This window comes from Bactrocera oleae, chromosome 6 (genome assembly GCF_042242935.1).
Source record: "Bactrocera oleae isolate idBacOlea1 chromosome 6, idBacOlea1, whole genome shotgun sequence".
NCBI classification, from domain to species: domain Eukaryota; kingdom Metazoa; phylum Arthropoda; class Insecta; order Diptera; family Tephritidae; genus Bactrocera; species Bactrocera oleae.
Window position 1 is genome coordinate 58,999,778 of NC_091540.1, and position 13,690 is coordinate 59,013,467.

A 13,690-nucleotide genomic window follows, 5' to 3' on the forward strand; every position below is an offset into this window, starting at 1 on the left:
TCGAGTTACCAAGTAATATTTGGGGCTATCCTTAATTACCTAAACTACACCGATGTTCGGCGGAGACTATAATAATGCAGCCAAAAAAACTTTGGATATATCGAAATTCAATACCGAGGTCAATCAAAAGAAAGCCTCGCATTATAGTATTTTCTAAACACCATATAATATTGTTTAGAAATAACCTCCCTAGGCACTTCTTTAGTCGACTCTCAGATACATAACTAGTAATTTCTTGTGATAAATTAACGTCTTATAAATGTTAAAAAACCTTTAATAACTTTGGTAGTTGAAGAGCATGAGGTGGCTCGAGAGACCCCAGTAATTCCCGTACATATCGAATTTAGAAAGTTTGAGACTCAATTACTTAAGCTTAACCCCGATATTTTAAATATGGGTTATGGAAGTCGGGATCTTGCCAAATCTCATCAAAAGGTTCTGCTCCCTAGACGTACCGTCAAAACTGGCTTCATTGGACCTTTTGACTCTTCAGTACTATTTCAACTTACACCTTGTACCTTAGCATATTTTTACTTTACTAAAGAGATACTTACATAAAATGAGGAAAGACGTTATTGGCACCTTCAATTGATCGCGGTAGTAGGTGTTAACATAGGTGCCCACAAAGTCGAGTTCGCCTAACATCATGGAGAAGGTGCGCAACAGTGACATCGGTATGTTCGAAAAGGACAAATGATTCGGCTGAGCATCGTTGATCTGTAAAACAGCATAGATGCCACACTACATACATATACATACATACAAACAGTTATAAAATGTCGCAACATTAAATATTAACGGATTCTTACCTTCGACAAGAGAATGTAAAATGCCAAACCGAAAGCGATGATCAAAATCGAAAAGACGATCAACACTTTGATCAGAGTTTGCAAAATCTCCAAGAACATCACCACATAAATGCCGACCTGTTGGAGAAAAATTGTAAATGTTATATATGTATTTTGTTTATAAATTCCACACTTTTTAAATTACCTGATCGAAACGCTGGAGCAGAAGCAATAGACGAAACCACGACAAGAACACTGCCACTGCCGCCGCTGAGTAGTGCACTGGCGTTATATTGCCTTCGGCAAAAAAAACCGGCCACACCATAATCAATGCGGATGTGTATAGAATCCACGATATTAAATTGTCAATCTCGAATATGTAGTGCAGCCGTTGTTGGTACATTTGGAGAAACTCGCGTAGAGAATTGCAGCCAATATAAACGACAATTGCGACGGCGCAAAAGACCAAAGCGGTGGTGTGTTGTAGGCACTCGTAAGACTCACCGTATTTCATTGCAAACGATTCGTGCCCTCCACCAGCGGGGTTTTTGGGCCATTCATTATTACTGAGATTCTTTTGGAGACTAAAAAAGATGATGTGAAGTTTTAGAAAATGCTTGATGAGTTCTAATCGTTTTTTCGATTACTAAAGGCTAGACCAAAAGGCTAAACTGGATTTGAGTGCTTATAGGTGTGGAAATCGATCAATAGTCTTAAACTTTTTCAAACAACTAATACGTAGAAACCTTTTCAGTTCTTGACTTTTACTATTTTCTGTAGATACTCTCATGTTCCATAAATATTCGCTGAAATTCGATTACCGAGGCTTTGTATTGTTGGATTATTTTACTATAATGCTGAGAACTCTTAAATGTAGCCAAACGACAATCAAGATTTTTTAGAATATATTCAAGCTCTTGAATCGTTTCCCATAGTATTATTATTTTTGAAATCCGAAACGGTTTTCTAAGTAAGTAGAGTTCGCAACTTCGTTAGATTAGACCCATTGAAGTATGTTTTGTGGGGTCGTTGAGTTTGTAGATCTTTGCAAAGAACGGGGCTGAATGATTTGATTATTTAAGTTGCTTCGAAGAAAGTTTTATGAGCCAAGACCGAAGAGATGGTTAATAATTTCCTATTGACAAAGTATTACGGGGCGTGGACTCCGGGAGCCACAGTATAAACTGGCTCATGCTGTAGGTAACTCAGCTCATTTATAGAAAAATCGTAAATACTATAGAGTATAGGGTATATATAGGGTAAGCGCGAGAATTTGAGAATAAAAACTGAAATATATTTATATGATTTTAAGTTGAATAACGGCCAAAATATATCGATCTCTTGGGTATAGAACGGAAATTCATAAGGTATTAATCAGATATGTAATCTGAGTGAACTGCTTTTGTTCCCAGCCCACTCCGGATATATATATGTATGTTCGAGATTTATCTCTTCAAAATACTTTTTCTTCCTTATTTTTTGAGAGTTGCTACTTCCTAGGTTTTTATTTTGATTTTCAGTGACTTTGACAGTTGTTTCTCTGTCATCATTCTAGTGTAGAATTAACAATTCCATCTCATAGCACTACACAATTTTATATTTAGTGCTAACCCTAAAAAAGGCAATACTTGTAGTTTGAGGAATTATCAAATTTTGCAATGAAAATTTAATATAAATTCTCAAATGTCTTTACTAATTGATCGAAAATCTGCTAGCAATACGCATACATATATAAAATATATATTTAAATTTACTCCCAATTATTCATCAACTCACTCTAAATTGCTGTCATTGGCCTGTGATACATTTGCATTCTCCAACATGGACGCATTCGAAAATGACGGACGAATTTCGTTCATCATCAACGTGGAAAAAATCGTCACAAATAATAGAAAAATTGAGTAGATCAGCAAATTGACGAGATGAAAGTATTTGCCGTAAGAATTCCATTTCATTTGTAGATATTTTTGACTCAGCGGATGGGCGAGCAGCTCGACACGACCATGGGTGACCATCGTCTGGCAGGCACAAATTGATGTATGAAATATTTATTTTAGTACAAATATAATTTCAAGGTTAACTTTCATAAACAGATTACTTAGACGACAAGAGGAAAGTCATAGAGAGACAATTGAAGTAAAGTAAGACTAAGCGTGTAGTGAAGCGTAGGGCACAAGCAGAGATTATAACAAATCGCCAAGAGTTAAGCAGTGGAAAGAGATACTGTATACATATATTATATATAATATTATATTATATATGCGCTTCGTTGCTGTAATATGTGCTTAGCTTAAGATGATAGGCACAAAAAACATGTAGAAACAGGCTGTGAAAACTTGGAAAATACACAGTGATTTTTTTTTTTTAAAATATTTTTAAATTTTTTTTTGATAAGTGCATGCAATAACTAACAGAAAACAAGACTAATGCACAAACTATTCAGAAAAATGCAGAAGTGAACTAAGAATATAGCATAACAGTAACATCGTATTCTAATCAATTATATGGTATAGGTACATATATGAATAAAATAAATATCAGTTAAGAGGGACTGTTACGTTTACAATTTTTTACAGAAATCAATTTAAGAGTTAGTGAAATACTTTTGTTTTATTGCTAGCTATTGCTATTGTTTATAATTTAAATGCTTTAAAATTGTAAATTCGTTTCTTAAAAGTGTGAAATCTTTTTATAAATACTTGTACTCGTATATTACGGTGGTTACAAAACAAAAATACTTTTTTTCGATTGGTACTCTGAAAAAAAGCATTACGCTTGAAGTTTTGTTATTTTTAAGCAGTTTTTTTCTATATAAAATTTAAAAATCAGTGAATAAATCATTTGAAACTGACAATCTCGCGAAAACTGATTTTAGAATTTTATTGTTTGTTTAGATAGTAAGAATATAAGACTATGTACAATAACACAAATACATATATACATTGTTAGACATATTATTTACAAAAACAGTTTAGAGACGAGACATTTTATATCTTACAAACGGACGCACTAGATGGCAAGTGAGAGTTAACGTTACTTTTTAGAGACTTTTACATAATTAGTTTATTTTTAAAATTGATTGAATTAATTTGATTGAACTTTGCTTGTAGCAACACATAAATTAGCAGCTAATTTATTTCACATAAAATGACTCACATTTATGGTGAGCAATGGTTCGGGTCTCCAAGTGGGATCATTAAGCAGCAGACGCTTCTTAGCAATCTCGTCAGGAGATTTTTGAATTGGATGAAAAGAATATTTTATCTGCAAACAGAATTGATTTTTTTTAGTTTTGAATATTTTCATGTCTTGCGAATAACCCTGTGGAAGTGAACAATGCTGACAGTTGTCTAGTTGAATAAGTATCTAATTGTGTGGAATTTTCAGTGATTTTTGTTCGAAAATGATTCAATACTCTTGGATAGTAAAGTATCGACTACCTTTCGCTTAAGCCAGTCCTTAAGATACAAAAGACATCTTCATGTACATGGGGACAATTCGATTTTCAAATCAACTTCTTCGAGACTCGACGGTGCCTTTATATAAAAAAATACTTAAATTTGGAAATCTTAATTTTTTTTTAATATAGAGATGAGTTTACCTGCTTAAGCTTGAGTCGACTTAAGCTTTTAAAAGCAGCATATTGCAGGTATATTAGGAAAATAGGAAAGTAATAGAATTACGGAAAGTATTAGAACGCTTTTTTCTTTCCTTACTACATATGAGCATTTGATCAAATATGACCCGGACTGAAAAAAAAATTCACACGAACATAAAAAAGTTTTAACAATCTAAGAACATTTTTTTATCAGCCAGTCCGGGTCAAATTTGTTCATATGTTATATATAACTTATGTAAGAGAAACCCGACTTCTGAAACCCTAACTTTTTTTCGACGCAATCGTGGAAGTCTTACAGAGCCACCAGGGCACAAAATTTCATTATGCTAGGAGCTTCTCTTACATATGGTATCTTAAGTTTGACTCTTTCGCCAACCCACTAGCCAAAGTATTAATAAATACACCCTTTAAATACACTACACACATACAATTTAAAGAAAAAAGACTAAGTAAACTAGCTATACACTACGTGTGTAAGATTGTAAACATGCGCTTGTAATTATTTAAAAAGCTAAGCATTACATAAGAAATATCGTAAAAGAGGCAGGCAGGCAGTAAATCATATACAGACAGAGAGAGAGAGAGAGAGAGAGAGAGACGGTATATGGGCAAATATTTATATTAACTAACGGCAATAAAAAAATGTCGCAGGCAAGTATTTATGCATATAGTTAAAGAGGAAGACATATAGGCAATGGATAGTCAGGCAGTTAACGGTTTAATATGAAATCGATGACACATGCTCTGCTTACATTTAACGCCGGCAATGGTGTCAAATTCGAATGAACTAACGTTTCGTCGGTTTTCTCATCCAATTTCTCATATATGAAAGGACATTGCAGAAAGGAAAACGAATATTTTATCTGTAGTATAGATGAAGTGTAAAGAATTTGATGCATTTTACCGCTCACAACTACTCATTTGTATATAATTGTAATTAATTAAAGTAAATATATATATTATATTTATAAGAGCTATTATATACGAACTCTAGCTTCTGAGACAAAAGAAGCTGAGAGTGAGAGATCGCAACTTAAACTTCTGAGACATTACTTACGTAGAAACTCTTGGAATCACGCTTGCAATTCGCCTTTGTTATGCATTTATCTAGCACAGCCTCGAACACCTTTGGCATAGATGCGATTAGTGCCAGTATAACACAGGGATACTTGTCGGAACGCAATGCCATCACCTCATTGGCACGATTCTCATGTGTCACCATAGCCAACGCTGATTCGGGATATTTGTAATAGATGGCATAATCGATGGCGCTCATGTCGATATTGTTGTAGAACAGTTTGCAGCCCATTGAAAGTAGCACGGAGATGGCGTGCGGTTTATTCTCCATTGTGGCCAAGTGAAGTGCGGTGTTCTGCGGAAGAAAGATAAAAGGGTGTTGGTTTTAAAGATTATTCATTCAAAAATTTGCCGTCCACTAAACTATTTTAACTTCGTTTTTTTGCTATTGAATGGTGTTAAGTTGGTGGAGCATTCCTGAAGTAAACGATATTCGTTTAGTAATTAGTATCCGCCCAATTAATGGCCAAGAAGTGGAGTCTTTACAGAAGCAGAACTCTAAAAATATGTATGGATTGTGAACTTTCATACAAGTTCTTTTCGTTGTCCCGAGCTTTGTTTTGAATTTTTTTTGGAGTCTCAACGGAGCTACAAAGTATTACACAACTTCAATAGCAGCCAATCAGGCTTGAATAAATTGGTGAAGACTGTACTCCCCGTTACTTTGGGAGATACACCATTAATTGTTGTTGAAAATAGTTAAGAAAGTTTTTTTTTATTTGTATGGAATTAAAAAAAAGACAGTCGCCATTTAGATCCTGAGCACTAACAATTTGGACTCATGCAATCTTTTCCATCTCACAAGTTTTAAAACGCCTCCGATGGCTCATTATAGGATTATATCGGGTTAATATAATATCTTTGAAAAGATATATGTATATTGAAGCCTAATTTCGAGGGTTTAAGTTCTGTATATGTTTAGGATCCTGTTAAATATATGTATATAAAAGGATTCGAATTATGATTGTAAGACCATCCTGTTCTATTTGTTATGAATTAATTTAGGTAAATATAGTTAATGGAACTTTTGAAGCTCTGTCATCAGATTTAATATGTATATTATATTTATAATGTATACAAATCATACTTACGCCTTCCTTATCGACCTGATCGAGCAGATGTGAATGCACGGAATGCAATAACTCAATCGTTTGTATATAACCGGACATCGCCGCCAAATGTAAAGGATTGCGTCCATTATGATCACGATGCAAGAGAGCGCCCCGATTTAACAGCAACTGTACAACACGTGTGTGACCCTGCTGTGAGGCAATATGTAGCGGTGTCAAACCCTCTCCATCACTCTCGTTGATTATGAAAGAACCCTTCTCCGAATCAAGTAACTGTTTAACCGTATTAAAACGTCCATAACGTGCGGCAAAATGCAAAGGACTTTCATTATTGTTATTCTTGAGATTAATGCAAGCACCCAGACGTATTAGATTTTCCAGCGAACGTATGTGCCCATCACGACTGGCATAGTGTAAAGGCGAACAGCCTGAAGCATCCTTCTCATTGAGTAGCTGTACGAGTTGAGAATGTGACTGTGTCTTGTTCACCTCTTCGGCGAACTCTGGCAGCCGACCACCATTCATGATCACAAAGTGCAAGACATTGCGTGAAGATGCATCCTTGACATTAATGCCGGCACCGAGACGTATTAGCAGATGTACAGTTTTCCAACCGCTGCGCGATGCGGCGAGCAAAATCGGTGAGCGATGTTCCCGGTCGAGCGCATTAATGTCAGCGCCCTCCTTCACCAGATACTCGACAATATCTGGGTGATCAAACATGGCTGCGCAGTGGAGTGGTGTCATCTTTTGAGCATCAGTGCAGCTGAGGCAAGTGAGCTTCTCCGACGGTTGCATGCTGAACATAAGTTTGACAATTTCGATGGCACCCTGTATGGTAAAGAAGCAACGTAAATACTCGTATATATCAATGAAGGAGGTTATTGTAGGTTTGCTAGTGTTTTTCAGAACAAATAAATTGATTTATAAATTTAAATAATTTTCGAAAATCACCAAATTAACTAGCCAAACGGGAGAAAAACAGTTCAGTTAGGATACGGTTCCTTCCGAATTTTGACCAGGTTTCACATTAAACAATACCGAAATGCCGATAATTTTTGACGTTTTCCCAAAACCGTTACTAATTAGAATCGATTTATCAGCATTTGAGCCAACTTACACGTCATGCCCTGATGTTATGATCTACAAGATACAGGACCCTATTAAAGTATCTGGAAATGATATGTTCGTTTTACAGATATTTCTGACCGCTTCCGTTCTGAAGAAAGTCGACTATGTGTAATCCGAATATACCATGCAAGGAGCCTGTCAGGTAGTTGTCTCTGCATTTCGGAAAACTTCTTGAAAACCTATCATCGGTCATCAAAATCAGTGGCTATAAATTTTACGGCGAATGTAAACTAGTGTCTATGCATATCTCGCTAAACCTCAGTTCTCTCATCCTTTTAGCCTCATTAAATCTATAATTTAGACCCAATTTTCAATTGAATGTAGGAATATTCAATTAACAATGTGTCGAGCCGTCATAGAAGTGTTTGATACAGTTCTAAAAGTTGATTATGATGACTGACGTGCTTATCTTATGTTAACAGAAAAATTACTAGAAGAGGCCTAAAATAAATCCATGACCAAGTAGTCCGTGTTCTTCAGCACTTTGGCCTAAATTTGAAAGGAGAAGGTAACTCAAACTATTTAAGATATAGTGTTTCAAGAAAAGTGCGTTGGGAGCGTGGACAGCCCGTCAAAGAAGATTGAGTATAAGATGGGTTACTAAAATGATTCGTTACATTTTCCTCAAGCGTAAATAGATTAAAGAAGCTTGAGGGCTCAAATCCTCATTCAAAGCCGTATCGCTAGAGATTTTGTTAGATAAATCATTAATTGTCGTTGAAGATGGTCAAAGGAGCTTTTTTATATGCGTTGGAAATATATTTTTAAAAAATGGGGTTGTCATATTTTGACAAATTTAATGCCAATAAATTGTTAATAATAAATGAAATATTATAATGCTGGTATAAAATAACTATTATTTGAGCAATTTTTCGTCTGCATAGACATTTTTCCATGGAATTTGCAGATTCAGAGAAGTTTCAATTCTGCAGCGCGTGTTCTATGTCCGCAATTTATTTTATTTTCGAGCAACGCAGTACCGTCTTCTATTATTGTACATCACGGTATTTGAGGTTATGTGCCTACATTTATTGCTCTATTAGCTAGCATATATATTAGTTAAAGCCTGGTATTTCTTTTAAGCTTAATCTGACATATTTCAAATTTGTTCTACGAATTTTCTATTCCTAAAATATCCAGAGTATTAAATTTACATGTATTTAAAAAAAAAATGTTAAAAACATATATGTTTTCAACTAATTAAAAAAAACCTGCTATAAAACTATAATATTACAAGTATATTGGCAATCCCTGACTTCCACGCGATGTTGTTGACGTCAAGTTTCGCCTCTCTCACCTTCATTGAACTACAAGGTAGCAACTTGTACCGAATATTTCGAATATATTACTCATGTATGAGGATGTGCGTTTGTGTACGTAACATACAGAAGTTAATGTCTGTATTTGTATAGGAATTCGCGCCATTTTGCTTAGCGTGTCACCGTTGTTTGAATAGGGGCACTTTGTACTTGTAAATACATGTGCGCATAGCGCAATGTTTAACGGATGATTCAGCAGATTCTCGCCTTCAGTTCTCACACATTGCAGAGTTGTTCTTGTCACGCATTTTGTGTCAGTTATTAATGTCAAAAAAAATTCTTGCGCTAATTTGAACAACATTCTTGGGTGTTTGCATGCTTGTTATGCGTATGTACTATGTGCCCTAATGTAAGTAAAGATAATGTGAAAGTCATTCATCGCGACCATGAAATTTTAGGGTTTATATATGTACATATGTATTTTGCTTTGTACAGCAACTTAGAAGCTCACAAAGCAAGTGAGTAAATGTAAACAATACCTAACAAAAGAGGCTTCTTAAAAAATTACTGTCAGCAAGTAAAATAGAAACCAATAATTAAATGCGCCTAAATAAGCAAGAGTTACTGCTTGACTTACCAATGGAGTTTAATTAAAATGTCAAGATGTTAAGAGCCTCGCGGCTTTGTGTTATTGTAAATATTTTCATTAAACATTTTTAATTAATAAATTATCGCCGTTGGTATTTTTACGTTTTACCGTTTACACAGAACGAAATAAATATTTCTTGAGTCCCTTTCTTCCGCATATTAGGTAACACAGAACGAAATAAATATTTATTGAGTCGCTTTCTTCCGCTTATTGGGTTGTATAAGCAATACTAAGTAGTTATCATCTTTCATTAACACAAACTGCCACCAAAACCCTCAAGGATAAGGAGAATGAACTAGCAATAATATTTCCAAAATTTGTAATACTTCACTAGTACTTTCTTTTCTAGTCTTTTTTTGAGTTTTGCCTACAGCTTCCAACGATTTCTGTTGTGTATATTGTTATTGCCAGGAAAATGGAGGACCTTTAAATTTCTAAGCTATCTCTGAATGACTAACTTTTTTTTTCAAAGAAAGTTTTTGTGCAAAGTTTATATTATTCTTCAGTCTCGATCTGACGTTTGTTGAACAACGTCTGTTATAGATTCTAGAGTTAGTTTTAAGCCTTAAGTCTTTAATATCTAAAGACTTCATAATAGATAACTCACGATTTCAACCTGGCGTTATCCTAATACAATACAATTTCTCTCCGCTTCTAAGCAATTGCTTTCTTCAGCAGTGTATTTGTTGACAGTACAGGTCTGAACTAAGAGTTTGGAGACCTTGAGTCTTCACTACTATATTTACTGTCATTCCATCTCCACCACACACGCATACACACTCACCTGTGCACAAGCCAAATGCACTGGCGTCGAGCGATCATGTTGCTGCTTAGAAATTTTAGCGCCTGATTTCAGACATAGTTCCACCGCCTTGATATCGCCGCCATGCACGGCCGAGTGTAGCGGCACATTGCCCTCAGAGTCGAAGAAGGACATCATTTCCTCGCGTAAACGTCCGCGTTGCTCGCCCCACTGTTGAGAAAGAGGATAATGATTAATGTTTACAGGGATATACATATGTATAGAAACGGTTGTTGGTAGGTAGATATGTATGTAGTTGTGTTATATATGTATATGTTGTTCGAGTATTTTGATTTTTTGCTATTGTTGTTTGTTCTTTAAACAGTTGTGCACATGAAATGATAAGAAATAACATTTGACACTTGATTGCGTTTTCATTTAGCGAATATTTATTGTATGTTGTTGCTGCTGATGAAGTGCCCGAAATATGTAAATTACTATTGTAACATATAGCAGAAAAGAGTTTAGAGACAAATTTTACGAGAACACATACTGAAAGTGAATAATAATTTAAATAAATGACTGCCGTTTTTTCCAACTAAGAGTTAAATAAAATTTGCTTAACTATTAAAAATTCTCTATCCAATTTGAAAAAAGCTAGAAAAATGTTTTTTGTCTATAGAAATACATCTGCCATCCTTTTTTTTCAATGTGAATACAAAGGTCTCATAAATGTTAGACAGGGCGTATGAGGAATAAATAATTATTCACCATTCAGTTTATGTTTGATTTAGCTATGCAAGTCGACTTAATGAAAGTACTATTATATTTTCACCACAACAAAAAAAATGTTTAACTGCAACGAAGTTACCCTTCACAGCTGCATTTCTTATAGCAACTACATGTATAACTAAAACTGAACACATAATCCAACGGAAAAAAGGTTTTACTAGTTATTGCTTACCACAACAACTTTCAAGTCGAATTAAGGTTCCTTATAAGGAAAAAAATGTTTATATTGATTTTGATCGGCAGTTTGTATGGCAGCTATAATGGTCCGATCTGAACAATTGTGGACGAAAACCTATTTCAAATTTCGTGAAGGTATCTTGTCAAAAAAATTCCTTTTTTACAAGAACTCGCTTTTGATCAGTTAGTATGTAGGCCAGCTATATGCAATAGTGGTCCGATTTGAACAATATGTACGCAGATTTTAGCATTGTCTTAAACCATAAGCCATGTCTTATTTCGTGAAGATATCGTGCCAATAAAAAATGTTTTTCATACAAGGACTTGATTGACTCAAAAACTGAGGTACTAGTTCGTGTATAAACAGATAGGCATGGGCAAATCGACTCAGCTTATCACGCGGATCATGTCTCTATACTTGTATACTTTATATGGTCGCCGACGTGTCTTTGTGTGTGTTACAAACTTCGTGACAAACTTAATACATATACCGTGTTCTGGGTATAAAAATAATAATTTAATAGTCATCAGACGAGTTTCAGTATGTTTGTTCAGTGAGATGTGTTAAAACACAACCTGTTGATATGAGTGCGTTTTGATATATTCTTCTTTGGCATTCGTAAGTAAATTTGGCGTGCATATTTCGATATTTTTGACAGTTTTTCGATGGATTTCGCACCATTTGTTTCCAGCAAAGTTGGTCTTACTTCCAATTGGTTAGTCATATATTTTTTGTATTTAGTAACCGTAAGTGGTATACCTAAATAGCATAAAACGTTTAATCGAGCAACGGACGAACACTGCGAACGAAGAAGCCCCTTAAAGAATTAGGATAATTTTACTTGAGAATCCTCATGTTAGCATTAAAGAGACGTTAGCGTCACTACTTTTTCATATTTTCAAAAAGCTGTATTGTAAATTTCATTGAAATCTACCGAGCAGTTTTCGAGCTACAGTTGTACCTGTTCAAAAAACACAGTTTTGACAAAACCCCGTTTGAAGTTTTACACGAACGTTCTGGAGTTGATCGAGAACCCTTTGCTAATTAACAAATAACTCAAAAAGTATTTGTCGAAATTACTTAAAAATTTCAGAGAATATGCCTAAGATATTATACGGGTTTTTGAAAATTCTGACTACCCCTAACCCTTTATATCAGATATATGCTCTTTTTTCATTGACTTCCTGATAGACAATCGCTATTAGAAAAATCTTTTGAATTAGTTGGTATTCCGATCGGTAGTGATGTAGCGATATTTATGTCTTGTGGAGTACAAGTGTGTGGACTTTCACATATTTATTTTATTTTTATTTTCGAATACATTTTCGTCAAAATAGAATATATTAATATTAGTATAAATTCGAAGCTCATTTTTTATTGTTAGACCATCAGAACTTGCGAAGCCCCAAACAAGCGTCTAAATTTTAATTTTCTCAGAGCTCAAAAATCAAACTTAAAAGTTTGATACTACCAGAATATTTATTGCTTGAAAAAAAATTAAAATTTCAGAAGCCGATTTTCAAGCTCGTCACCGAAAGTGTCTTCTACTAATTGTCGAAAATGCTCCGAAATGGCAACTTATAATAAGTTTAAGAAATATTTGTACAGCGATAACTTTTGCAATCCTTCTGACGTGTTTACTGAAATTATCCACCCAGCAATGTGCGGAAAAACTTTTGTCAAAGCCAAATGCCGCACTCAGGATGTGCTGAAGTTGCTTGTAAATATTTAACCGAGTTTAAGTTTTATTACGGCAAATTGCATTTGCATTTTAGACAATCACAAAAGACATGCCAACGACTGTTAAACTGACTGACGGTAAGCAGTTTTTAACAGCTACTTGGTAAATAGGTATATACATATGTACACAGGTTGTGAAGGACAGCGATGGTAGATAGATAGGAAATAAAATTCTTAACTTGGACAGTTAAGTTCGACTCAGATACAGTTTTCTGCACAGGTACTTCTTTAAAATAGGAGCTATCAATTACTGAGTGGCAAAGTCGTCGAGTTGACTGCTCTGTTCTGCTTTTTAATGATACCTTGGAAAAATCTAAAGAAAAATCAAACATATCGCCTTCGTGTCGTTGAAGACTGTTGTGCCAGCGTAGATGTTTTGATGGTCAAAAGTGACAAGAGTACCAGAAGCGTGTGGTACAAATAGAATATACAAATGTTGTATAACACTCGTTCATCACGAGACCTGTTCGATTCACTTCTTTAACCAATGTAGATAAAATTTCTCCAACATCAGACTGAATAAAGCATCCGACAAGTAATCACTATTTTTTGATATCTTCACTTGATTCCAAAAGCGCCAAGTTATTTTTTTCTTAATTCTGATGAAGCTAATAATTTTACTAAACATAAGTTTGAATCGTTGCC

At 34.7% G+C, this 13,690-nt stretch overlaps 1 protein-coding gene across 8 annotated transcripts in view; it reads right to left on the reverse strand.

Moving 5' to 3' along the window:
• TrpA1 (Transient receptor potential cation channel A1) overlaps nt 1–13,690 on the reverse strand; it is a 52,705-nt gene that overhangs the window by 4,727 nt on the left and 34,288 nt on the right. For 2 of the 8 annotated variants that reach the window (XM_070112286.1, XM_036359253.2), the window contains 8 exons: nt 10,378–10,566; nt 6,576–7,385; nt 5,465–5,779; nt 3,945–4,052; nt 2,565–2,806; nt 994–1,372; nt 810–926; nt 555–717 (listed from right to left, as the gene is read on the reverse strand). In XM_070112286.1, coding sequence (XP_069968387.1) covers nt 555–717; nt 810–926; nt 994–1,372; nt 2,565–2,806; nt 3,945–4,052; nt 5,465–5,779; nt 6,576–7,385; nt 10,378–10,566 — 2,323 coding nt within the window. Of the gene's footprint in view, nt 1–554; nt 742–809; nt 927–993; nt 1,373–2,564; nt 2,807–3,944; nt 4,053–5,159; nt 5,271–5,464; nt 5,780–6,575; nt 7,386–10,377; nt 10,567–13,690 lie in introns of all 8 variants that reach the window. The other 6 variants (XM_070112283.1, XM_036359239.2, XM_070112284.1 and 3 more) reach the window with 5 other exon arrangements.